Here is a 25,168-nt window from a genome sequence, read left to right on the forward strand (position 1 = left end):
AGAGATAGGATCCTTTGCCAAGACTGGCCTTGGACTTTCTTCCTGCTTCTACCTTTGCCTTCTCAGTAGCTAGGATTGCAGCATGTACCATAGTATCTGGCTTCTTTCCCCATTTTTCAGTTTACTTGTAAGGAGCAAGTTTTAGGAAGCTTTAGTTTCCATGATGAGAAGTTAGTATATCATTATTTTAAGTAGGAAGTTGGTCTTGTTTTAAAACATTATTCTCCAAAGTGTTACTTTGTGTTTTTTAGTAGAAAAAAGATGACTTTAGGTCCCTAAATCAACATCTAAGCTTCCAGTGGAATTTCATCTTCACAGGAGGCTATCTTGCTTGGAAATCATAAAATTTTCTAGCTCTCTGCTAACTAGTTACTTTACTGGTTTTAAAGAAGGAAGTTATATTGATTTAGCTTTTGTTGTCAGGGATTAATTATACACTGAAGAAGTTGCTCCACTATCTCAACTAATTGACAGGTCTAAAAAGCTCATTCAAGAGCATGTTTACTTTTATTTGTTTCTTTTAGCAGTACTGGGATTTGAACTCAGGTCCTTTTGTTTACTAAGGAAGTGCTTAAGGTACAGTTCCAGACCTACAGTTCTCTTTACTTTTTTTTTTTTTTTAAACTGGTAATAGAGATTGAATTTGGGACCTCCAACATGGTAGACAAGCATTCTACCACTGAAACTACACTAGCCCTTAGTTCTCCATTTATATCACCTGAAGTAGCTCTCAAGTGCTGGTCACTGGAAGAGCTATTAAAAAAAAGCAGTATTTTTTTGGTCATTCTATGTCAAAACATCCTGGTTCAGAATGAGAATGAAGAGGCATTATTTTTTGAAGAAGCATTATTAAGAACAAACAAAAAATGAAAAAAAAGGAAAAAAATTAAAAACTTTTAAATTGAAACAGCTTTGATTATTGATCATGATTATTTGTTTTAATTTAGTACACTTTGTTTTTAAATCAGTATACTGGGACAATTTTTTTTGGGGGGGGTCTGGTCGTGGGGCCTGAACTCTGGGCCTGGGCGCTGTCCCTCAACTCTTCAGCTCAAGGCTAGCGCTCTACCACTTGAGCCACAGCGCCACTTCCAGCTTTTTTTCTTTTTGCTTATGTGGTGCTGAGAATTGAACCCAGCGCCTCATGTATGCAAGGCAAGCGCTCTACCACTGAACCACCTTCCCAGTTCCTGGGATAATTTTTTAAAATGTGAATGAATATATGCAGTTCAGGTCTTTAAAAATCGGTGTGTGTCTGTTTTTATGTGTTCTGAGTACAGATGGCTCACACCTGTACTCCTGCTCAGAAGGCTGAGATCTAAGGATTGTGGTTTGAAGCCAGTTTGGACAGGAACATCCATGAAATTCTTGTTTCCAATAAACTACTGAAAGAGCTAGAAGTGAAGGTCTGGCTCAAATGGTAGCACGCTAGCCTTGAGCAAAAGCTCTGGACAGTGCCTAGGCCCTGAGTTCCAGTCCCAGGAGTTGTTGTGTAGGCCTAGCTAGCCTGGTACTTGAGATCCACCTGCCTTAGCCTTCTGAGTATTGGGATTACAGGTGTGTGCTATCATACCAGACTTTGAAATGTATTTTAATTTATTTATTTTTGGTAGTAATAGGGGTTGAGTTCAGGATCTAGCACTTGCTAAGCATCTACCATGTGAACCATGTCAAACCCCTTTTACTTTATATATATGCCATATGTGTCTGGGCCAGTGTGAACCATGATCTTCCTATTTATGCTTTCTACATTCCTAGGATAAGATAGAGATCTTGTAGGTCTTTTGCCCAGGCTAGCACTCTTGCTGATCTCTGCCCTGCAAGTAGCTAGGGTTACAGGTCTGAGCCACTATGTCTAGCTTCAAAATGTGCTTCCAAATGTAAAACAATTAAAGTTATTTATCAGTAATATTCATTGGGTAAGTTTTAGAGATTTGATGCCAGTATGTAGGTAGGCAGTCATTGTAACAATTGAATTGTTTGGTGAAAGAAGTGCAAGTAGTACTTAATGAACTAACTAAGCCAGCAATCATTGTACATAAATAAAGTGCATCAATGTCATTGATATCTCCTACTAAAATTAGTTGTAGAAAGAATTTTGTATTTATAAATACTGAAATAATGCAGCTAATTGTCAGAAAAATGGCACAAATTCTTTGTAACTGGTCTTGAAAATTAGTTGCATGTAATTATGTTGTTGTACTTTGTTTCACTATCTAGTTTGTAATCTATAAAGTGACATTTGTAAAGTACATCAGTGCCTAGTAAAACTGATAACTGAGACTCCTAGAGTGCTTTCTAAAGGCCGACGATCCACCGTGATTGCTGTTTAGTAGACCTGGGCTACCCTGCATGGGATTCTTTTCAAAGAGTAAATTAGATAATATTAAATAGGTGTTTCAGTTATCAGTTATTAAAATTCAACTTATTTTCCAATGTCCTAAAATAGTAGACTGGCTGTGTTCCATGGCTCATTTGTAATCCTAGCCACTCGATAGACTGAGATTGGAGGATCATGTTTTGAGGCCAGGAGACTTCATCTGATTCAGTGAATGTCATCCCAGCTATTTTGGCAAAATGGAAATAGGAGAACTGAAGGTATAAACACCATCTGGCATTTGAAAAATAACAGAAGCAAAAGGGCCGGGGTATAATGTTGCTCAGGTGATAGTCTAGCTAGCACTTGCCTAGTAAGCACCAGGCCCTGAGTTTAAACCCTAGTATTGCCAAAAAATAAACCAGTGATTCCCAAATGATGGTGCATACATTCCTGGGGATCCCTAGGACCATTTTATTAAAGTGATTCTTGAAATCAGAATTCCTTCCTTCCTTCCCTCCCTCCCTCTCTCCCCCCTCCCTCCCTCCTTTCTCTTCCTTCCTTCCTTCCTTCCTTCCTTCCTTCCTTCCTTCCTTCCTTCCTTCCTTCCTTCCTTCCTTCCTTCCTTCCTTCCTTTCCTCCTTCCTTTCCTTTCTTTCTTCTTCCTCCCTCCCTCCCTCCCTCCCTCCCTTGTTCTCTCTCTCTCTCTTTCTTTCTTTCATCGGTCCTGGGGCTTTGAACTCTGGGCCTGGGCACTGTCCCTGAGCTCTTCAGCTCAAGGCGAGTGCTCTACCACTTGAGCCACAACGCTACTTCCAGTTTTCTGGTGGTTAATTGGAAATAGAGTCTCATGGACTTTCCTGCCTGGGCTGGCTTTGAACTGCAGTCCTCAGATCTCAGCTTCCTGGGTATCTAGGATTGCAGGTATTAGCCACCAGTGCCCAGCTCAGAATTATTTTCATAATGCAGCTAAAATGGTAATTTTCTTTCCATTGTTCAGATTTACAGTGAGAAGGCAAAAGGGGAGTGCAGAAAGGGAGGGAAGAAGGGTAAACAAATGCAATCATGCTATTCATTCAGTATGTATTATGTAGAAAATGACCTATGTAACTTGTGCAGGGAGGGGAGGGCTGGGGATGACATTCAAAACAAGAAATATATTCATTACTTGACTTATGAAATGGTAACCCTTCTGTTCAACATCTTAATAATAACAATAAAATTATATTTTAATTATTTCTGTCAGTCGTGGGGCTTGAACTCAGGGCTTGGACAGTGTCCCTGAGCTTTATCACTCAAGGCTAACACTCTACCACTTTGTGCCACAGTTCCACTTCCAGTTTTCTGGTGGTTAATTGAAGATAAGAGTCTTATAGACTTTCCTGCCTGGGCAAGCTTTGAACTGAGATCCTCAGATCTCAACCTTCTGAGATCAGCTAGCTGTAGCCACCAGCACCTAGCACTACATTAAAATTACAATGATAGTGGGATAGTAGTGGTAAATTGGTGATGTCCTAGAGTAAATTAGGATAGTTGCACCAAAACTATGAATCTTTATTGTATTCTTCACACATGGGAAACATTTGAAAATAATTTCAGCTTCACTTAAGAATGACATTGGTGGAGCACTAAAAAGTTTTAACTTTTAAAATCTATGCCCTTGAGTGTATGTCTTTAATATTTCATGTGATTAAATAGAAAGTATAAATACACAATTTCTACAACTTGAAGTACAATGTCCATTTCTTGGAAGTGTATTTGTATCACTTGAGTTGCATGCTGAACTTACTGCTTTTTTTTTTTTTGGGTCCGGTCGTGGGGCCTGAACTCTGGGCCTGGGCGCTGTCACTCAGCTCTTCAGCTCAAGGCTAGAGCTCTACCACTTGAGCCACAGCGCCACTTCTGGCTTTTTTTCTTTTTCTTATTGCTTATGTGGTGCTGAGGAATCGAACCCAGGGCCTCATGCATGCAAGACAAGCACTCTACCACTGAGCCACCTTCCCAGCCCCTGAACTTACTGCTTTTTAAAATGGAATAGTTAAACATTTTTTTTGAGCTTTATTATTTTGGTCCTGGCCCTCAGGTTTGAACTCAGGGCCTAGGCACTGTCCTTGAATTTTTACTGTCTAGTGTTATACTACTTGAGCCACAGCTCCACTTTTGGCATTTTTGATGGTTAATTGGGGATAAGAGTCTCCTTCCTTGCTTGGGCTGGTTTCTTATTGCATTCCTCAGATCTCAGCCTCCTGAGCAGCTAAGATTATAAGTGTGAGTCACTGGCACCCAGCTTGTTTTTATATTTACTTAAGAAATGACCAATAATGTGATAATATAAAATAATACTTAGGGGAATGAACTCCAGGAAATGGAAACAAGGGTTTTTTTTTCCCCCTTTGATTCTGCTTTTGTTTTCTGTCATGCTTGTTTATCTGTCTTTGGGAGGATAAGGGGGCCACAGAAATGGAGGGACAAGGGGTGGACAAATACAGTAGGGGTACTCACTAGACCCTATGTTGAAAATGAAATATAAAACTTGTGGGTGGAGATGATAGGGAAAAACTGGGAGAGAGCAAGGAAAGGGGTGACATTGTCCAAAAAGAAATGTACTGTTGACCTGAGTTATGTAACTGTAACCCTGCTATACATCACCTTTATGATAATAATTTAAATTTTTTTATGTTTTTGTTTGTTTGTTTTTTGGTTGTGGGACTTGAACTCTGGGCTTGGGCACTATCCCTGAGCTCTTCAGCTCAAAGCTAACACTCTACCACTTGAGCCACAGCACCACTTCTTTAAAAATTTTTAAAAAATGACCAATAGATACATCATACTTCTTAAGATCTAGATATTTGGCAGCTATTTCTTTGAAAATGAATGAAGTTGGCTCACCACATCAAGGAAACAACTATTGTTGCCAAAGATAAAATCTGATCTTTTAAAATGATAGTTACATTTTTGGAGAACTTGTATCTGTGATTGAAAAAAAAAAAACTGTATGTGTGTATGTGTGTATGTGTATATGTGTATGTATTCTATAGGGAAATGGGTCAATATGTGGCAGAATTTTCCCAAATGGCTAGTTATGTAACAAAATCATATAGGGGTAAGAGATCTACTCCCAAGTATAACACAGACCTATGGATTTTGTTTTTTTTCCTGATGCTAAATCTTGTGGAAATGAAGATATCAACCAATCCGGCTTTGCAATTTTCTTATCTAGTGTTGTTAGTATAGGAGAATGGGACAAACTGTAATGGCTAAAATAAAAAATCAAAAGTATGCTGGTTGCCAGTGGCTCACACCTATAATTCCTAGCTGTGTAGAAGGCTGAGGTCTGAGGATCATGGTTCAAAGCCAGCTGGGATAGAAAAGTCCGTGAGACTCTTATCTGCAGCTAGCCACCAAAAAAGCTGGAAGTGGAGCTATGGTTCAAGTGGTAGAGAACTATCTTTGAGTAATAAAGCTCAGGGACAGCACTAAGACCCTGAGTTCAATCCCCAGGACTGGAACACACAGGAAAAAGCAAGTCAGAAGTATCTGTTGTTTAAGTTTAAAACGAAAAACATTACTAAAAGGAGAATGCAAGGAGGAGTCAGAAGACATCCAGCTAAATAAATTACTTAGGGAATCTTTTTTTGAAATAACTATATGATAATGGACTAATAAAAAGATACATGAGTTTTCCTTTTATCAAGAGTTGTATGAAAATATTTTAAAATCAAATAATGATAGATGCATAAGAACTTAAAAAAAAAAACACAGTGGTCCAGTGGAACAGAACAAAAGATCCAGAAATAAACCCATAGACCTACAGCCATCTATTATTTGATAAGGGAGCCAGAAACATAGGCTGAAAGACAGACTCTTGAACACATGGTGCTGGGAAAACTGGATATCCACATGCAGAAAATTGAAAATGGATCCCTATTATTTTGTACCAGTATCAAGTCAAAATGGATTAAAGACCTCCATGTAAGACCTGAAACCATGAAGCTATTGCTGGGAGGAGTAGGAGAAACATTAGGACTCCTTGGTGCAGGTTAGAACTTTGTGTGTAAAGTTCCAGAAACACAGCAAACCAAAGAAAGTCTTAATAAATGGGATTGTCAAACTAAAAAGTCTGCATGTCAAAGGACCTAGCCAACAAGCTAAAAAGATAGTCTACAGAATGGGAGATTTTTACCAGCTGTATAATGACCTAATATACATATTATAGAGAACAAATTAAAACCCAACCAACAGCCCAATTAATAAATGGGCTAATGAGCTAAAGAGTCTTCTCAGAAGAAGTAAAAATGGCCAATACATGAAGAAATACCTAGCATCTCTGACCATAAAGGAAGTGCAAATCAAAACAGCACTGAGATTCTATCTCCCCCCAATTACAGTGGCCTTTTATCAAGAAGACAAACAATAACAGATGCTGGGGAAGTTGTAGCCAAAAGGGAAACCTGATGGGTATGTAAATTTGTTCAACCACTATGGAAAGCATTATGGAGGTTCCTCAAAAAACTAAACTTAGACCTACAGCAGTTCCACTCCTGGGCATTTATCCAAAAGATTACAAACCAAGGTACAGCACAAGCCACCAGCACAACCATGTTCATTACAGCACTATTCACCATAGTCAAGGTATAGGATCAGCCCAGATGCCCCCCTTAATGGATGAATGGATTAAGAAAATGTGATATATATACACACTTGAGTTTTACGCATCTATTAAAAAGAATGATATTGTACCATTTGTAAAGAGATGGAAAGACTTGGAAAATATTATGTTAAGTCAGGCCAAGAGACAAAAGTTGCATGTGTTCCCTCATAAGCTAGAATTAGCTTTTCAACTAATAAGTTAAATTCATTTGTTGGTATTCAAGGGTATACAAATGTTTTAACTGAAATATGGCAGATTCAAGGGAGAGTTCAAATAGTGTACCTTAGAAAGGCATAGTCAAAGTTCAACAGATGAACACCAGGAGACAGTTCTTGAGTGGGGAGGGGTCATGGCATGAGAGGCAGACAAATGAAGGGGAGAAATAGGGGAGAAATGCAGTTAATTCAGTATGTATCCTACAGAATTTATAAGAGTGAGGAAAGGAGTAGGTTGGGAGGGATAGATGAGAATGTTGAAAGAGGTGACATGATCAAGATGCATTATACTAATAAATTGCTTTGTTAAATGGCAATTTCCTTCTACAATTACTTAAAGATAATAAGATATTATTTTAAAATCCCAGTTTTGGTTACTTGTTTTACAGGCACTAACACAAGTGACTATTTCTGACCATTTCCTCTTTTGTTTGAATAGTGGTTATTTTATTTTTAATTGTGTGTCTGAACAGTTTTCTCTGAAAATTCTACTGATTAATTACTTTGGTTTGGCTTTTAATGCTCCATCTTTGCTAGAATTACCTTTTTCCCAAATGCCCCACAGTAGAGGAAGCTACAGATAGATCAGGTGGGACTCAGCACCAATGAGGAGCTCTTGGACAAATTTAAGCAACAGAGTTTTAGAAGAAAGTTTTTAGGCGGGGCTTACCTGGCATCCATTCTTGTCTTCTTTCTGTCCTGTAGATGATGTCCTAGTCTCTGAAAAATGCTACACAACAGAGAACATTACAAAGTTTCACAAGGCAAACACAAAACAAAACCAAGTATTAATAAAAACCAACAGCAAGTATTAAAAGCTAACTCATTTGACAGGTAAATGCTTGATAGTCATTGACCAAATGGTTGAATGCAAATGCTTCAGAAGGATCCAAACAGATAAAACTTAGTCTAATCATGGCTAAAATTTTAGTAGTTAACAGAATAGTTATTACCATTTCACACAGCATTTTTGTATAATAATTATGATGTCATTGTCAACATCATCAAGCTCTTTTTTTGAGGGGGGGCTCCGGCTGTGGTGCCTGAACTTTGAGCCTGGGCGCTGTCCCTCAGCTCTTTAGCTCAAGGCTAGCACTCTATCACTTGAGTCACAGCGCCACTTCCGGCTTTTTTTCTTTTTGCTTATGTGGTGCTGAGGAATGGAACCCAGGGCCTTAGGCATGCAAGGCAAAGCACTCTACCACTGAGCCACCTTCCCAGCCCCCATCAAGCTCTTGTCAGAATTAGGGCTACCAGGATACAAGCCTGCAGAAGGCTAACATCATCAACAATTTATTTTAGAGGACACCAGCTTGGCAAAGTGTTCTCAGATTTTGCATTCTAGCCAGGTGTCAGTGGCTCATGTCTGTAATCCTCTCTACTCTGGAGGCTGATAATTTGAGTATTGTGGTTTGAAGCCTGGCCAGGCAGGAAAGTCTGTGGACTCTTATTTCCAGTTAACTACCAAAAAAAAAAAAAAAGCCAGAAGTGGAGCTGTGACTCAAGTGGTAGAGTGCTAATCTTGAGCAAAAGAAGCTCAACGACAGTGCTCAGGCTTTGAGTTGAAGCCTCAAGGCTGGCAAATAAATAAATTCACATTCTAGAAAGCTTACATTATTTGGGAAACACAAATACACTTAACATACAAAAGAGCCAGAAACAATTATCATCACATTAACACATATGTCACACATACATATGAGTTTAGCTTTTATTTTTGGAATGAAGTTTTGAATCTTAACCTATGCAGGGAAATAGGTGTCTGTCACTGACTCAGTGCCAATGATTTAGTCATGACTGTTTCTTAATTTTTTTTTTTTTTTTTTTTGCTAATCCTGGGGCTTGAACTTAGGGCCTGAGCACTGTCCCTGGACCACAGCACCACTTCTGGCCTTTTCTGTTTATTTGGTGCTGAGGAATCGAACCCAGGACTTCATGCATGCTAGGCAAGCACTCTACCCCTAAGCCACCTTCCCAACCCTAGTTCTTAAACACTTTGAAAGAGAGTCCCAGGCTAAAGTTTATTAATCACATATCAAGACACATAATTTCTAGAATATAATACATTTGGCATGTGTAATGTAGTAAGCTCAAAAGTAAACAAACATCTTAGAAGTCAGTGCCAACACTCATTAACTAAAACAATTTAAATGTAAGCCTTAGATTGATTCTCAGCCTGTTTAATTTTAGAGTCTTTTAACAAGTTTGATTACCTGGCTTTGTAGTTTAAGAATTTGTTTTTCTAGTGAAAAACAGCTTATGATTAATAGCAAAGCTAGACGAAAAGTACACATTAGATAGATACAAAAACAAGCCTGTTTCTGTTGCTGACTTTATGTCCCATTAACTCTTACCATGACTGTCTAGCACCTGTGTTGTTGTTATTGATTCTCATATAGCCCTAACATCTCTACTAGTTTTTCAGACTGAGCATATTGTAAAACTGAATTTGTTTCCCCCTTTTAAAAGCTTTTATCCTTCATAATTCAGTTAACTTGGTTGGGAAGTGTATCATGTTTTTGCTTCCTCCCCTCCTGTCCCCCCAATACCCCCGCTCCCCACTGACTCTACTTTTTTTTTTTTTTTTAATTGTAAAGATACTATACAGAGGGTTACAGTTACATGAGTGAGGTAATGAGTATACTTCCTCTTGAACATTGTTACCCCCTCCATTGTTTTCCCCCTACCATCCCCTCCCTCCCTCCCTTCCCCGAGGTTCTTTTTTTTTTTTTTTTGATTGTGATTAAGTGATTACATAATTTCCGGAAATTCACAGTATTGTGGAATAATGATGCTCATTTAAAGTCATAAGTTCATTCTAACTTTCCTGGAGCAAATTGTCTATCACAGTCTGTAATATATAACTGTGTTCACATGTTATATATCATACATGTGATGAGCAGCATGGGGATATTTAGTAGTGGTTCAACCAGATGAGTGGGAGTTGTTTGTTTCTTAAGTCCTGTTAGTTTTGTCATATCACCTAGCATTTTGGATTTAGCATCCACTTATCAGGGAGACCATGTACCGTTTGTCTCTTCGTTCTTGGTGACTCCACTTTTTTCCTGTGCCCATACCCCAGTAGGCCTTTACTGTTTTGCTCATCATTGTTCTTTGATTCTTTCTTCCATGTTGTCACTGAAGTTTTTGTTTTGTTTTGTTTTTCCTACTACAAATCTAATGCTGTTATTCTCCCTCACAAACCTAATCTATAATATAATACAAATCTTATTTGTCTGCTTTTTTTCCTGGAATTTTTCTTTAGCCTATCTTTTTTTTTTTTTGCTAGTACTGGAAGATTTGAATTCAGGTCTCACACTTACTGGGCTTGCTTGCTCCTCTGGAACACTTGAAGCATGCTTCTTTTTGTTAGTTATTTTGGAGATAGAGTCTTGTGGACTTTTCTACTCAGGTAGGCTTTGAACTGTGATCTTTCAGCTCTCAGACTCCTAGATAGTGAGGATTTCTGGCCTAAATCATTGGCATTCTGCTTTGCCTGGAAAGTTTTTTTTTTTTTTTGGGGGGGTCCGGTTGTGGGGCCTGAACTCTGGGCCTGGGCCTGGGTGCTGTCCCTCAGCTTTTCAGCTCAAGGCTAGCGCTCTACCACTTGAGCCACAGTGCCACTTCTGGCTTTTTTCTTTTTTCTTTGTGGTGCTGAGGAATCGAACCCAGGGCCTCAGGCATGCAAGGCAAGCGCTCTACCACTGAGCCACCTTCCCAGCCCCCCCTTTTTAAAATTTTTTTACTTTTTATTCATTATTTTTTTTTGTGCTGGTACCATGGCTTGAACTCTACCTGGGTGCTGTCCCTGAGCTTTGTCTCTCTCATTGTGTCTGCCCTTTGAAACTAGTCATAGCTCAATTTCTCAGACTTGACATTCTAACACTTCAGGTTGGGTATTTGTCTTTGTTCTGAGGACTATCCTTTGTATTGGAGGATGTTTAGTAGTGGCCTTTTCCATACCACTAGATTTCCGGTAGTACTAGCTCCAATTTTCTCCTTATATTTGTGGCCATCAAAATTATCTTGAGCCAGGCACTGGTGGCTCACACCTTTAATCCTAACCATGTAAGAGGCTGAGATCTGAGGATCTTGGTTTGAAGCTAGCCCAAGCAGAAAAGCCCCTATGAGACTCTTATCTCCAATTAACTACCCCTTGGTGCTGTGGCTCAAGGGGTAGAGAGCTAGCTAGCCTTGAGCACAAAGAGGCTCAGGGACATTGCCCAGGCCTTGAGTTTAAGCCCCATAACTGATCCCCCCCCCCAAAAAAAAAAATCTTGTAAGCTGGGTGCTGAGATCTGAGGACTTTGGTTCAAAGTCAGCCCAAGTGGGAAAGTTAGTGAGACTTATCTCCACTTACCAAAAAATGCAGGAAGTGGAACTGTGACTCAAGTAGTAGAATGCTAGCCTTGAGTACTAAAGCTCAGGACAGTGCCCAGGCACTGCGTTCAAGACCCAGGACCAGCACCAAAAAAATAAAAAAAATAAATGCTAAGTATTTATCTAAGTTGGTTGCTGCTTGAGAATTGTTGTTATGGCCATATGACTCAGACCAGTCAAATGTGAGCATAAGCAATAGACTTTAGAAAACCATTTGAGCTATACTACTCCCTTCCTCTGCCATTTAATAATTTCATAACATATGTAAAGAAAAGTGTCTGTCTTCCTATTCCCTAAGAGATGGAATGAACAGTGCCACCATTTGACCTGTGATGAACAAGTAGCGTATACAGAACATTGATGTTGTGGGGGTTTATTATAACTGCAACATACCCTATCCTATCCTGACTGATACATTATGCCAAGGCATAGGTATAGTATAGTATATACATACTATACATATATATGTTTAATAGGTGTGTGAATTTTCTGGGTTCCTTCTTATGTAGTCCCAAATTACTTTGCCACCCTGCCTCTTTTAGCATTTGTTACTTAATGTGATCATGTATTTGAACTTCTTAGATCAGTATGTTTTTTTTTTTTTTTTGACTGAACCTAGAATTTCACACAAAGGCTAAGTAGATGTATACTACCAAGCCCTTCCCCATCCTCAAGATGTTTCGTTGTTATCTATAAGTGGTAATCCTCATTAATATGGGAGTACCAATTCCCTAGTAGTTGAGACTATAGGTGCACACCACTATACCAAGCCAAAATCAGTAATTCAGTAATTAAAAAAAAATTTAAGTAGTTGTACAAAGGTGTTGCCATTTAATGCAGTAATTCTTTTGTTTTGTTTTTGTTGGTCATGGGGCTTGAACTCTGGGCCTGGGCATTGTCCCTTAGCTCTTCAGCTCAAGGCAAGTATTCTACCACTTGAGCCACAATGCCACTTCTAGTTATCTGGAAGTTAATTGGAGATAAGAGTCTCATGGACGGACTATCCTGCTCAGGCTGGCTTTGAACCTCAATCCTCAGATTTCAGCCTTCTGAGTAGGATTACAGGTGTGAGCCATTGGTGCCTGGCTTTACTGTAGTAGTTCTTAATGGAGTAAGAACTGTTTTTGTCCCTCCCACCCTTTCCCCCCCTTCCTGGTACTGGGCCTTAAATTCTGGGCCTCATGCTTGTTTGGCTGGCACTCTGGCACTCTCCCACTTGATTTGGGGATAGAGTTTTGCAAACTTTTTGCCCAGGTTGGCCTAGGTTTCAACCTCTTCAGTAGAACTGCTTTTTAAGCAGTGTTGTGAGAATTCTAGAAAGGCGCATTGGTGGTGTGTGGTGAAATGTCATTCTGTAAGAGACTGAAAAATTGAGCTCACAAGGTCTTTAAATGCCCCTGAAATCCATGTAGTAGGAAAACATGGTTTAGAACCCAGTTTCATTTTAATACTTAGGCCATTTTCTAGGAAATACATTTTCTCAATTTCTAAATTAGTTTTGAGTTTTTGTTTTGTTTTGTCGGTCGTGGGGCTTGAACTCTGGGCCTGGGTGCTGTTCCTCAGCTCTTCAGCTCAAGGCGAGCGCTCTACCACTTGAGCTACAGCGCCACTTCCTCTAAATTAGTTTTATTTAGAGCTTTTTCAAGAGTTTACTGTATGGATTTGGAGGCATGGAGCTCAGGTGGTAAAGTGCCAGCCAGAGCCAAAGTGTCAGATACTGAGTTTGAGTTCTGGTTTCTGGTGTTGGGGAAAGTTCACTGTATCAAACTAGGTGCAAGCTGGGCTCACACCTGTAGTCCTAGTACTCACGAGGCTGAGATCTGAGGATTACTGTTCTAAGCCAGCCCAGGCAGGAAAGTTGACCTGGGGCAGAGGGGTGGGGTGGGGAGAAAGAAAAGAAATTAGGAGCTGGTGGCTCAAGCCTGTATCCTAACTATTTAGGACTCTGAGATCTCAGAGTTGCAGTTTGAAGTCAGCTTAGGTGGACAAATTTGCTGCAAGACTTTGCTCTCCAACTAATCATCAAAACAGTTCAGACTCCAGTACCATCACAAAAGAAAAGAAAAGAAAAAGAAAAAAGTTCACTGTGAAAATCACGTTGACATACACTTAGAAGGTCTGAATTTCTTTTGCCATTTTCTGTTTATGAGGTACTTAGGAATCAAACCCAGGGCTTCGTGCATGCTAGGCAAGCACTTTCTCACTAAGCAACATTCCAGCTCCCAAAGTTCTGAATTTCTAACTGTCATGTTTAGGATGCGGTCATCTACTTTGTGTGTGTATGTGGGTGCTACTGAGCCTTATTCTTGTTAGGCAGTACTACTGTATCACTGGAGCTACACACACCCTCAATTCCTCTAACTTCTTTATTACACATTTTTAAGTCAGTGGGTAGGTATGTCTGAGCATTTATGTATTGGCATACATATTTGATTATGTGTTACTTTTTCACTCTTGGTCTTTTTTTTTTGCTGGTCGTGGGGCCTGAACTCTGGGTCTGGGCGCTGTCCCTAAGCTCTTCAGCTCAAGGCTAGTGCTCTACCATTTGAGCCACAGTGCCATTTCCAGCCTTTTTCTGCTTATGTGGTGCTGAGGAATCGAACCCAGGGCCTCATGCATGCAGGGCAAGCACTCTACCACTGAGCTACCTTCCCAGCCCCACTCTTGGTCTTATAGTTAGGACATTGTTAAAAATTTTATGAATATGAAAGGAGGTTAAAATTTTATTTCAGGAGAGCCTAAGAGATGGTACAAATTAGTTAATTACAAAAATGGAAAGTTGGTTTGACAGAGTTGAGTACTACTTTGATTATACATCTACTTATGTTTGTAGTGCTGTGCAAATGAGAGATACAACACTGGCATTGACAATGCTACTTGCTTTCTTCCTTTCCCTTTCCTCCTTTCCCTTTCTCTTTCCCTTTCCCTGTCCTTTTTCCTTTCCTTTTCTGTCAGTCATGGGGCTTGAACTCTGAGCCTGGGCTCTGACCCTGACCTCTTCAACTCAAGGCTAGCACTCTACCACTTGAGCCACAGTTCCACTTCCAGTTTTCTGGTGGTTAATTGGAGATAAGAGTCTCATGGACTTTCCTGCTTGGGCCGGCTTTGAACTGCAGTCCTCAGATCTCAGCCTTCTGAGTAGGAAAGGTTACAGGCATGAGCCACTGGTGCCTGGCTTTGTTTTTATTTGTTTATTTATTTGTTGTGGTTCTGGGGCTTGAACACAAGACCTGGGCAGTGTCTCTGAGTTTTGTGGGTTTTTTTCCTTAAGACTAGTGCACTACCACTTGAGCCACATTTCCACTTCCAGCTTTTTGGAGATAAGAATCTCATGGATTTTACTGCTCTGGCTGGCTTCAAACCATGATCCTCAGATCTCAGCCTTCTGAATAGCTAAGATTATAGGTGCCTGGCCATTGCTCCCATTTTATAGATGAGATTATTGAAAAGGATGTTAACATGTCCACTCATTCTAGAACTTTAATTGAAACATGCAATTGTACTTACACCAATATCATACTATATATAGTATAGGAATATATTTGTGTATCCTTGCTGGTGCTGTTCTTTGTATGGAACTTAAAAATGATCTGTAGGTACCTGTGGTCATAGGAATATAACAAATACAGATATGAGAAAGTTGTGTTTAAAATCAAGGTCATTATCACTTGTGTTCACAGAAACTTGTGATTAAAGCAACTTTTGCAATACCATTAGGTTCCCAAATAGAACAAGTTTTAGAAATGATATTTGATGGGGAAGTTGTAGAGAAGCAGTTACACTCAAACATTTTTAATTATAAATTGTTACAGATCTTTTGGATTTATAGTGTATCAATTAAAGTATTTGTAGTCTTAAATAACTTATAATAGAACAAGCTAAACTGTAATAGGAATGTGTTTAAATCTGAACTGAGAGAAGGTTGTCAAGAAATACAAGAAAAAGAGTGAGTACACTAGGAAAGTAATTTTGGAATTGAGAGAAAACACATGCTAGGAGAAAATTCTTGGAGAAATTAGAAGATACAAATGGCACTTTGAAAGATAGGACTTTGTTGAGTAGCTAATAGGGCTACATGTTTTAGGCAAAAGAAATAGCATGACAAAGCATCTGAAAGCATATACAAAATTGTATAAAAACTTGTGTGTATGTGCATGCATCTGTGCACATGCGTACACATGCACATGGGTCAGTATGGGGCTTGTCAGGGCCTTATTCTCTTGCTTGGCTTTTTCACTCAAGGATAGTGATGTACCACTTGAGCCATACCTCTGTTTTCTAGCTTTTTGTTGCTTTATTGGAAATAAGAGTCTCTTGGATTTGTCTGCCTGGGCTGGCTTCAGAGTAGCTAGTTTCATAGCTACTGGCACCAAGCCAGCAATGTATTCATTGGAAGATTTACCTTTTGTAGGAACTGAGTATGTAATGGTGAAGACATTAATAACATTTAGTAATGGCTGTATCTACGAGTGCTAAGTACAGTCCTTGTTCCCTAGAGCTTGCTGTCTGGAAATTAAAATTGTGAATTTGGCATTGAGAGATATCAAATTGTTGGTTTTCTTGGATGAAATTGGAAGGCGTTTTGTTTTTTGTTTTATTTATTTATTTATTTTTTGTACTGGGATTGAATCTAGGGCTTCTAATATGTGACAAGCACTCTACCACTGAACAACATCCAAGCCTTTAAAAATTTACTTTTTTTAGGAGGCTGAGATCTGAAAGATGGTGGTTTGAAGCTAGCCTGGGCAGAAAAGTTTGAAAGACTCCATCCCAAATGAAGCAGCAAAAAGCCAAGTGGAGATGTAATTCAAGTGGTAGAACAATATCTGTGAGCAAGAAAGAGGACCAACTGACTGTGAGGTTACCAACATTAACCCTGGTACCTGGGAAAATAATTACATGTATGACAGGTTTCTGCTAAATTGCCCAGACAGGCTTTGAGTTCCTGCGTCAGCCTCCTGAGTAGTTGGGATTATATGTATATATCACCATGCCGCTCAGGTTTAGAGTGTTTGCTTTGGTATTTGCAGTGATTTCTTTTGCTTCTTGTCTTTATTTTCCCTTCAAGTTAAATCACCAGCACCTACAACTGATAGTTTACATACCTTGGACATTCTTTAATTTGTCTTAAATTGAAGATCTGGTAGTAGTGGGCTAGCCTTCTCAAATGTCACTTCTTTCAGTGAATAGTGGCTATTGACTTGATAGGCACAGACTTGGCACATTTTATTCATACATATAATTTGCCTGTTCCTGTTGTGTGCCTTTGAGTTCTTACATTTTCATTGTATTTTAGGATAATCTCCTTCTAAACCAATTAAGATAAATATTTTAGAACGTTTTGTCCCGGTCATGGGAGTGGTTATATCTTGCTCCAATCTTTTTTTTTTTTGGTCAGTCGTGGGGCTTGAACTCTGGGCCTGGGCACTGTCCCTGAGCTCTTCAGCTCAAGTGATCACTTTACCACTTGAGCCACAGCACCACTTCCAAATAAATATTTTAGTATTCGGACAGTAGGTATTTTATACTGAATACTATATGCCATAAAATTTCTGATTTTCTCCTTGAGTTATCCTTTTAGTACAGTTTCAGAGAGTTGTAAGTTATCTGTTCCACTAGTTAGTGTGAAAATTGGGATCCTTACTGAAGATCTGTGACTACAAAACCCCCAAGTGCTAGTAATCTTTAATTATCTAGAAAATGTGTCTTTTAGCATGCATTAACTAATATTGGAAAGTGTAAGTATTCAAAGACATGAAAAAAATTGCTTATCTCTGTAGAGGTTATAATGAATTGAGGACATAGGCATTTATTTAAAAGACCTAAGGGAAGCATTGTTAAATACTGAGTGATTATTAATTCTTTTTTTTTTCTTTTTTGGGGGGGGTCCGGTCATGGGGCATGAACTCTGGGCATAGGCGCTGTCCCTCAGCTCTTCAGCTCAAGGCTAGTGCTCTACCACTTGAGCCACAGTGCCACTTCCGGCTTTTTTCTTTTTGCTTATGTGGTTCTGAGGAATCGAACCCAGGGCCTCTTGCATGCAAAGCAAACACTCTACCACCGAGCCACCTTCCTAGCCTATGATTATTAATTCTAAGAAAGTTTAAAACTAGAATAGTGCAGGAAAAATAGAAAGCAGTGAAAATTTACTTTAGTACTTTATACTTGATAAGAAGTAATTGAGTATGTTTCTAATAAGAAAGACTAACTTTTAAATGTTTTTGGAATGTCAATAATAGTAACTTTTTTTCCTTTGTTTTGTTTTGGTTCTTAGGTTTGAACTCAGGGCTTGGGTGCAATCTCTGAGCTTTTTGGTGGTTAATTGGAGATAAAAGTCTCAAGAATTTTCTGACTGGGATGGCTTTGAACTATGATCCTCAGATCTCAGCCTCCTGAGTAGCTAGGGTTACAAGGGTAAACCATTGGTTTCTAGCCCCAAACAGCAGCATTTTTGCTAAGTCTTTTTTTTTTTTTTGTTGGTTGTGGGGCTTGAACTCTGGGCCTGGGAGCTGTCCCTCAGCTCTTCAGCTCAAGGCGAGCGCGCTACCACTTGAGCTACAGCGCCACTTCCGGTTTTCTGGTGGTTTATTGGAGATAGGAGTCTCACGGTCTCTCCTGCCCGGCCTGGCTTTGAACCTCGATCCTCAGATCTCAGCCTCCTGAGTAGCTAGGATTACAGGCGTGAGCCACCAGCGCCCGGCTTTGCTAAGTCTTATTAAAATCTAAGCATCAGTTATTTAAAAACTTATTTGCATTGTGTCTTTCTTTGACTTAACTAAAGTGTTTTTATCTTTTCCCAAATAATTGAATCTATTTTGTGAAATGTGCAATGTGTTCTCACATCTCTCTCTCTTTCTCTCTCTTTCTCTTTCTTTTAGATTATCCTGAACACCAGATGTCTTACAGTTTTCCTTGCAACATTAGCTATTTTTCACTGCCTCTAGAAGATCAATATTGCTCTGGAAATTGGAGACATATTTGACTTAAAAGAAAAAACTTGAACAAATGGACAATATGTCTATTACGAATACACCAACAAGTAATGATGCCTGTTTGAGCATTGTACATAGTTTGATGTGCCATAGACAAGGTGGAGAAAGTGAAACTTTTGCGAAAAGAGCAATTGAGAGTTTGGTAAAGAAGCTGAAGGAGAAAAAAGATGAATTGGATTCTTTAATAACCGCTATAACTACAAATGGAGCTCATCCTAGTAAATGTGTTACCATACAGAGAACATTAGATGGAAGGCTTCAGGTTGGTCTCCAATAGTTTTTTTTTTTAATGTTCTTTGTGATAGCAAATTTAAAAGCATAGTTTTTTCCTCTTAAGTTATTATAGGATAATTTAATGCAAGCTCCATCTTTGTAAATCCTGTGTATTCTGTTACCAGTATGCATTGTGGGAATATACAGATGACTATTCAAACTCAAAGGTCAGTCAAGAAATATTGAGAAACAAAAATAAGAAACAGAAGAAACCTTGTATCCTGAGAAAGCTATGTTTAGCACTTGTACTCAACTTTAAAAACAATTTGCTTATTCTTTTATAATTTAGAGGTGTGATACCTGCTTTACCAATACCAAATATTTCACTGGTCACATTTTTCATGTAGAACTATATAATATATCTTCTATGCATGAGTAGAAATTTTACATAGATTTTTAAAACACACTAGATTTTAGTTATAGTGTCTGTAACATTAAAAAAGCAACCGAGTGCAAGCTTTGAAAAGTTTCATATTTTAGCTTAAATGTATTACCATAGTTGAGATAGTATGCATGTATGTGTATATATATATGTATTTATGTATTTTATTTTGTAGTACTAGGATTTAACTTAGGATTTCATGTTTGCAAGGCAGGTACTCTGCCATTTGGGTTGTACCTCAGCTCTATTTTTGCTTTAGTTATGTTTTCAGGTAGTGTTTCCAGTTTTGCAGTAGACTGGTCTTGGGCTTTGATCCTCTTTGTCTATGGCTCAAGTAGCTGGGGTCACAAGCACTTACTACCTTGCCATTTGTATGGATTAAAATAGAATCATGTTAACCTATTGCCTATGCTGATTTTGTTTTTGTATTTTTAAATATTTTAATTGTTATAAAAGTGATGTACAGAGGGATTAAAGTTATGTAAGTCAGTAAAGACTACATTTCTTTTGGGGCAGTATCACCTCTTCCCTTGCTTTCTCCCAGTATTTTCTCTTCCATCCCTACTCAAGTTGTATAGTTCATGTTCAACACAGTTTCCAGTTAGTACCATTGCTGCATTTTTTCACCTTTGTCCCTCTATTTATGTGTCTGCTCTTACATTCCTCAAAACATATAAATGAATGAACAGAACACAAAGAAAACAAAACAAAAGCAGCAAAACAGAAAAAAAAAAAAAGAACTTGTTTCCATTTCCTGGAGTTCATTTCGATAAATACTATTTTTATGAGGGCTGAGGAAGGTGGCTCAGTGGTAGAGCGCTTGCCTTGCATGCATGAGGGTTCGATTCCTCAGCACAACATAAGCAAAAAGAAAAAAAAAAAAGCCAGAAGTGGCACTGTGGCTCAAGTGGTAGAGCGCTAACCTTTGAGCTGAGGAGCTGAGGGTCAGTGCCTAGGCCCAGAGTTCAGGCCTCATGACTGGACCCCCCCCCAAAAAAAAATATATATATATTATTTTTATGATCAGATCTAAGCTGATTTTGAGCTGCAATCTCTTCTTCCTATGTAGCTAGAATTACTGGTGTGAGCTACTATGTCCTACGCGCCCCACCCCCACCCACCCCACTTTTTTTTTTTTTTAGAAAGGATTTTACTGAAGTCTGATCCACTATACTCTGCCTTTCTGAGACAGGATTTTACCAAGTAGCTCAGGCTGGTCTTGAACTGCTACTTTAGCCTTGGGATTATAGGTATAAGCCACCACATCTGGTTTAAATTATTTATTTTGAGCTTTTTCTCATTTATGAAATGGCAGTTGTATTTGGAAAATAAACCTTTCAAACCATTGTAGACTTACAACACATATCACTTCTGTGAAAATTCTTCAGAAAGAAAGGAAGCAAGCAGTTACGCAGGAGACACCAGTTGGGGTTTTTCTAAAAACTGGAGATAGTGTCACATTCCACAGATTGAGGAATCCTCAAGATACTTCTTCCATCTCTGATTGCAATCACAAACCTCAGATGGCTTTAGTTATGTTCTGACCAACCAGGTACAAATAGCCTCCAATATCTCCCTCCCCCCTTAGGGTCTGTTAATTGGTTGCACTTAACAACTCAAGGAAGCATATTTACTGGTTTATTATGAATGATACTAGTATACAGGTGTGAATAGATGAATAAGGAGTGGTACATTTTCCATGCACACTCCAGGACTCTCCATATGTTTAAGAGGTTCTTATCCCAACCTTGTTCTTATGGATTTTTTATATAGGGTCCAGTAACTACATAAGCATGATTGATTATTAAATCTTGTCCATTAGTGATGAACTCTAGCTCTTTTCCAGTAGGAAAGTGGGGCTGAAGTTCCACCAGTCCTTCTTCGTTGGTCTCAACTAGCTCCCATCCTGCAGGCTGGGGGCTGCCAGCCTTTATTCAACTCATTAGCATAGAAAAAAAGACATCACTTTGAAGGGTCCAAGATAGAGTTGTATACAAGGAAAGGGCAAAACCAAATGCTTATTTCACAATGTCAAAAATCCCAAGAATAAGAAATGTGATGATGAAGTAAAAACATTTATAAAATACCTTGTTTAGGGGCTGGGAAGGTGGCTCAGTGGTAGAGCGCTTGCCTTGCATGCTCGAGGCCCTGGGTTCGATTCCTCAGCACCACATAAGCAAAAAGAAAAAAAAAAAGCCGGAAGTAGCGCTGTGACTCAAGTGGTAGAGCGCTAGCCTTGAGCTGAAGAGCTGAGGGACAGTGCCCAGGCCCAGAGTTCAGGCCCCACGACTGGACCCCCCCCAAAAAAATACCTTGTTTAATGTCTAACACATAACGGATGTTTAATAAATGGTTGTTTACTACTCAGGAAAGTAGTATGGAGGTTCCTCTAAAGACTCCTGAGCATTTACCCAAATGATCATAGCCTAGGCCACACTAAAGCTACCAGCCCAACTATGTTCATTGAAGCATTATTTACCATAACAAAGATATAACATCAACCCAGATGCCCCTCAGTAGATGAATGGATCAAGAAAATGTGATATATATATATATATGCATACACACACAATGGAATTCTATGCTTCCATCAGAAAGAATGATTCCGCCTCACTCATAAGGAAATAGAAAAACTTGGAAAAAAATAGTATTAAGTGAAGTAAGCCAGATCCAAAGAAACATAGGCTCCATAGTTTCCTTTATCTGTAATAATTAGTATATACCTCAGATAGTCCTAGCAGAATATTACAGTAGCTCAGTAACTATGTACATAGGACTATATAAAATGATGCTAATTAAAATGGAAAAAAAGGATTTTTTTAATGTACTGTTTGCAGTTATTTCTTTTTTCTTTTGTTCCCCCCTCCTCTGGTTTATTCCCTGTGGTTACTGTTTTTTATTTTGGTACCCTTTATCTTGTATATAGGGTAGGGAAGGGGAACCACAAAAACAGTGGGACAAAGGCTGAACCAATGTAACCGTGATACTCACTAGACACTATATTGGAAATGACCTTTACAATGGGGGGCGGGGGGAAGCTGGAGAAAATGAGGGAGAAGGTAACATTGTTTGACAAGAAATGTACTCATGAGCTTATTTATGTAACTGTAACCCCGCTGTACAATAAAACAATACAATAAAAACAAATACAATAAAATAAAAACAAATGGTTGTTTATTTTTCCTCAGGTTGCTGGTCGGAAAGGATTTCCTCATGTGATCTATGCCCGTCTGTGGAGGTGGCCTGACCTTCATAAAAATGAGCTAAAGCATGTTAAATATTGTCAGTATGCATTTGACTTAAAATGTGATAGTGTCTGTGTGAATCCATATCATTATGAACGAGTTGTTTCACCTGGAATTGGTAAGTAGACTATGTTTCTCATGACACATAAATAAAAAGATAAGAAGTGTTTTAATTTTGCTAAGACAAAGTTTATATTTGGGGATTACTAAGGACTTCAATTCAGGGTAAAGAATCTTACATTTTTAGCTGGGTACTAGTGACTCACACCTACCTATTCAGGAGAATCAAGGTTGGAAGCCTTTTGGGCAGCAAATCATTCAGACTCTTTTCTCTTAACTAATCAACAGAAAGTCAGAAATAAAGGTGTGACGGAAGTGGTAGAGGACTTTTTCTTAAGGAAAAAAAGTGGAGTAAGAGCCAAGGTCCTGAGTTCATAAATCAGTATTGACACCAAAAAAAAAAAAAAAAAAGCCATTTTTTTAATGGAATACAAATATTTAAATTTGAACTTGAGAATAAACCTTTATTTTGAAAGCTAAAGCTAAAAATTGGTAATTTGTCCATTTAGCACATGATTTTTGAAAACTAAGAATCATAAAATTGAATAATTTGTATATTTGATAGTATTTATGCTATTTCTGAAATGGTTCATAATTTTGTAATTTCTAGTTTAAATTTATATTCTAAAATTTAAAATAATGGAAGATAATTTTATGGTAATAATTAATGTTCCTTTTTTTTTTTCCCTTTAAAAAATTTAGATCTCTCAGGATTAACACTGCAGAGCAATGGTAGGTAATCTGTTTCTTGTAACTTGCTCTTTTTCACTTATCCTGTCTCCTTTGTCTTTTGGGTTACATGGAAGTAGTTTGTATGAGTGTCAAAAACCGTTATCAAGAAAAAAGCTTACTGCTTTGGAAATGTAGATTTTTTTTTTAAAGGGTATCCATTAACAAAAATTGAAATTAAATTGCATTTGGCTCCTTGGATTTGAGCTGCCATTTATGAATTAAAATACTCTTAAAAATATGATTGAAGTCAGGTGTTAGAGGTTCATGCCTGTAATCTTAGCTACTCAGGAGGCTGAGATTTTAGGTTCATGATTTGAGGCCAGCCTGGACAGGAAAGTCTTTGAGACTCTTATTTCCAGTTAACCACCAAAAAAACCAGAAGTAGAACTATGGCTCAAGCACACCTTGAACAAAAGAAGCTTGAGGATAGCGCCCAGACCCTGAGTTCAAGCTCCAGGACCAGCACACAAAAAAGATAGAATGCACCAACAACAATAATATACCATTCAACTTACTAGATTTTGAATTCATAGAAATGAACTATTTTGTTACTACCTGTAGTATATAATAATTTTATAATTGTATGTAACAAACATAATCTTTTAGAAAGGTCAGTAATCTAGGTTTTTTTTTTTCTCATTTTACCCTAACTTCTACGGATAATAATGGGAGTGATTTAAACTTATATGAATTCTTAGTTTTTATATCTTATGTTTGAAATGAATAAAACAAAGCTATTTTAAGGTATATGCCAGTGATAGATGATCTAATCCTATTTTAAGAAAAAAAATACTTTGAGGGACTGGGAAGGTGGCTCAGTGGTAGAGTGCTTGCTTTGCATGCATGAGGCCCTGGGTTCGATTCCTCAGCACCACATAAGCAAAAAGAAAAAAGCCAGAAGTGGCACTGTGGCTCAAGTGGTAGAACGCTAGCCTTGAGCTGAAGAGATGAGGGACAGCGCTCAGGCCCAGAGTTCAGGCCCCATGACCGGACCCCCGCCCCCCCAAAAAAGAAAAAAAGTATTTTGAGATGAGAAAGTGAAATCCAGTTGGAATATGTTGTGTGTGTATATGTGTGTGTGTAATATGTGAGGATGGAATTTTAAATCTTTAGCTCTGTTAAAAGTTGTTAATCTCTGTAAGAACCTACTAATTTGTAAAGAAGCTCTAATAGAGAGTCCCTGTCTTCTTTGAAAGGTGCTATTGTTCTGGAAGTAGCTTGGCACCTCTTTTCATTGTACCTCTTTTCAGTGCATCCTTAAAATTTAGGAAGAACATTCAATCATACTTGTTTTTATACTCCTGTTCTCCCTCATCAGTAATAGAAGAAGAATCTAATACTTTATAGCATACCATTGTTCCTGATGTACAGGTCTCTGACAAGTGTGGGTTAATACGAGCTGTAGTGTTTTGGGAATGGTAGCTTTAAGATTGCTTAAAACTCTGCTTCTTTGCCATTAAGATGGTATCATCTAGCCTCTTCTTTTGAAAGCAAACATCTTTTCTGTCTTCACCATCCTGCATGTTTTTGGAGAACATTTAACCCAATGGGTATTAGGGATAAGAAGACCACATTGGTGACTTCAAAATTTTCCTATGGAAATGGTTGTGAAGGATCTGAATCCTAAAGGCTCCTTACAGATCTCTATGCTAAAATAATTCCTATTCTGAATAGTTGTAATGGATGGGATTGTGTAGGTTGATATCCTCTCTTTAGTGTTTCCCCCCTAGTAGAGGTTATTTAAAGGCTTATTTTCTCAGAAAACAGGTACTTCTCAAAGTTCCTTCAAAAGTTTGACAAAGAAATAATACAGGGACAGGTAACTAAAAGTTAAGAAAATGGAATAATTATTTAAGGGTCAGTTCTTAAGGTTATCACTTCTAGTCTGTCTCATTTCCTTTTAAAAATTGTCTGCAACTAT

At 38.4% G+C, this 25,168-nt stretch overlaps 1 protein-coding gene across 2 annotated transcripts in view; it reads left to right on the forward strand.

The window, feature by feature from the left end:
* The window catches only part of Smad4 (SMAD family member 4), a 59,383-nt gene that overhangs the window by 4,825 nt on the left and 29,390 nt on the right, over nt 1-25,168 (forward strand). For both annotated transcript variants that reach the window (XM_042675122.1, XR_006146909.1), the window contains 3 exons: nt 18,442-18,817; nt 22,399-22,573; nt 23,218-23,247. In XM_042675122.1, coding sequence (XP_042531056.1) covers nt 18,569-18,817; nt 22,399-22,573; nt 23,218-23,247 — 454 coding nt within the window. In that variant the 5' untranslated portion in view covers nt 18,442-18,568. Of the gene's footprint in view, nt 1-18,441; nt 18,818-22,398; nt 22,574-23,217; nt 23,248-25,168 lie in introns of those variants that run through there.

The sequence above is a fragment of the Dipodomys spectabilis genome, unplaced genomic scaffold (assembly GCF_019054845.1).
Source record: "Dipodomys spectabilis isolate Male_0828 unplaced genomic scaffold, ASM1905484v1 ptg000024l, whole genome shotgun sequence".
Taxonomy (NCBI): Eukaryota; Metazoa; Chordata; class Mammalia; order Rodentia; family Heteromyidae; genus Dipodomys; species Dipodomys spectabilis.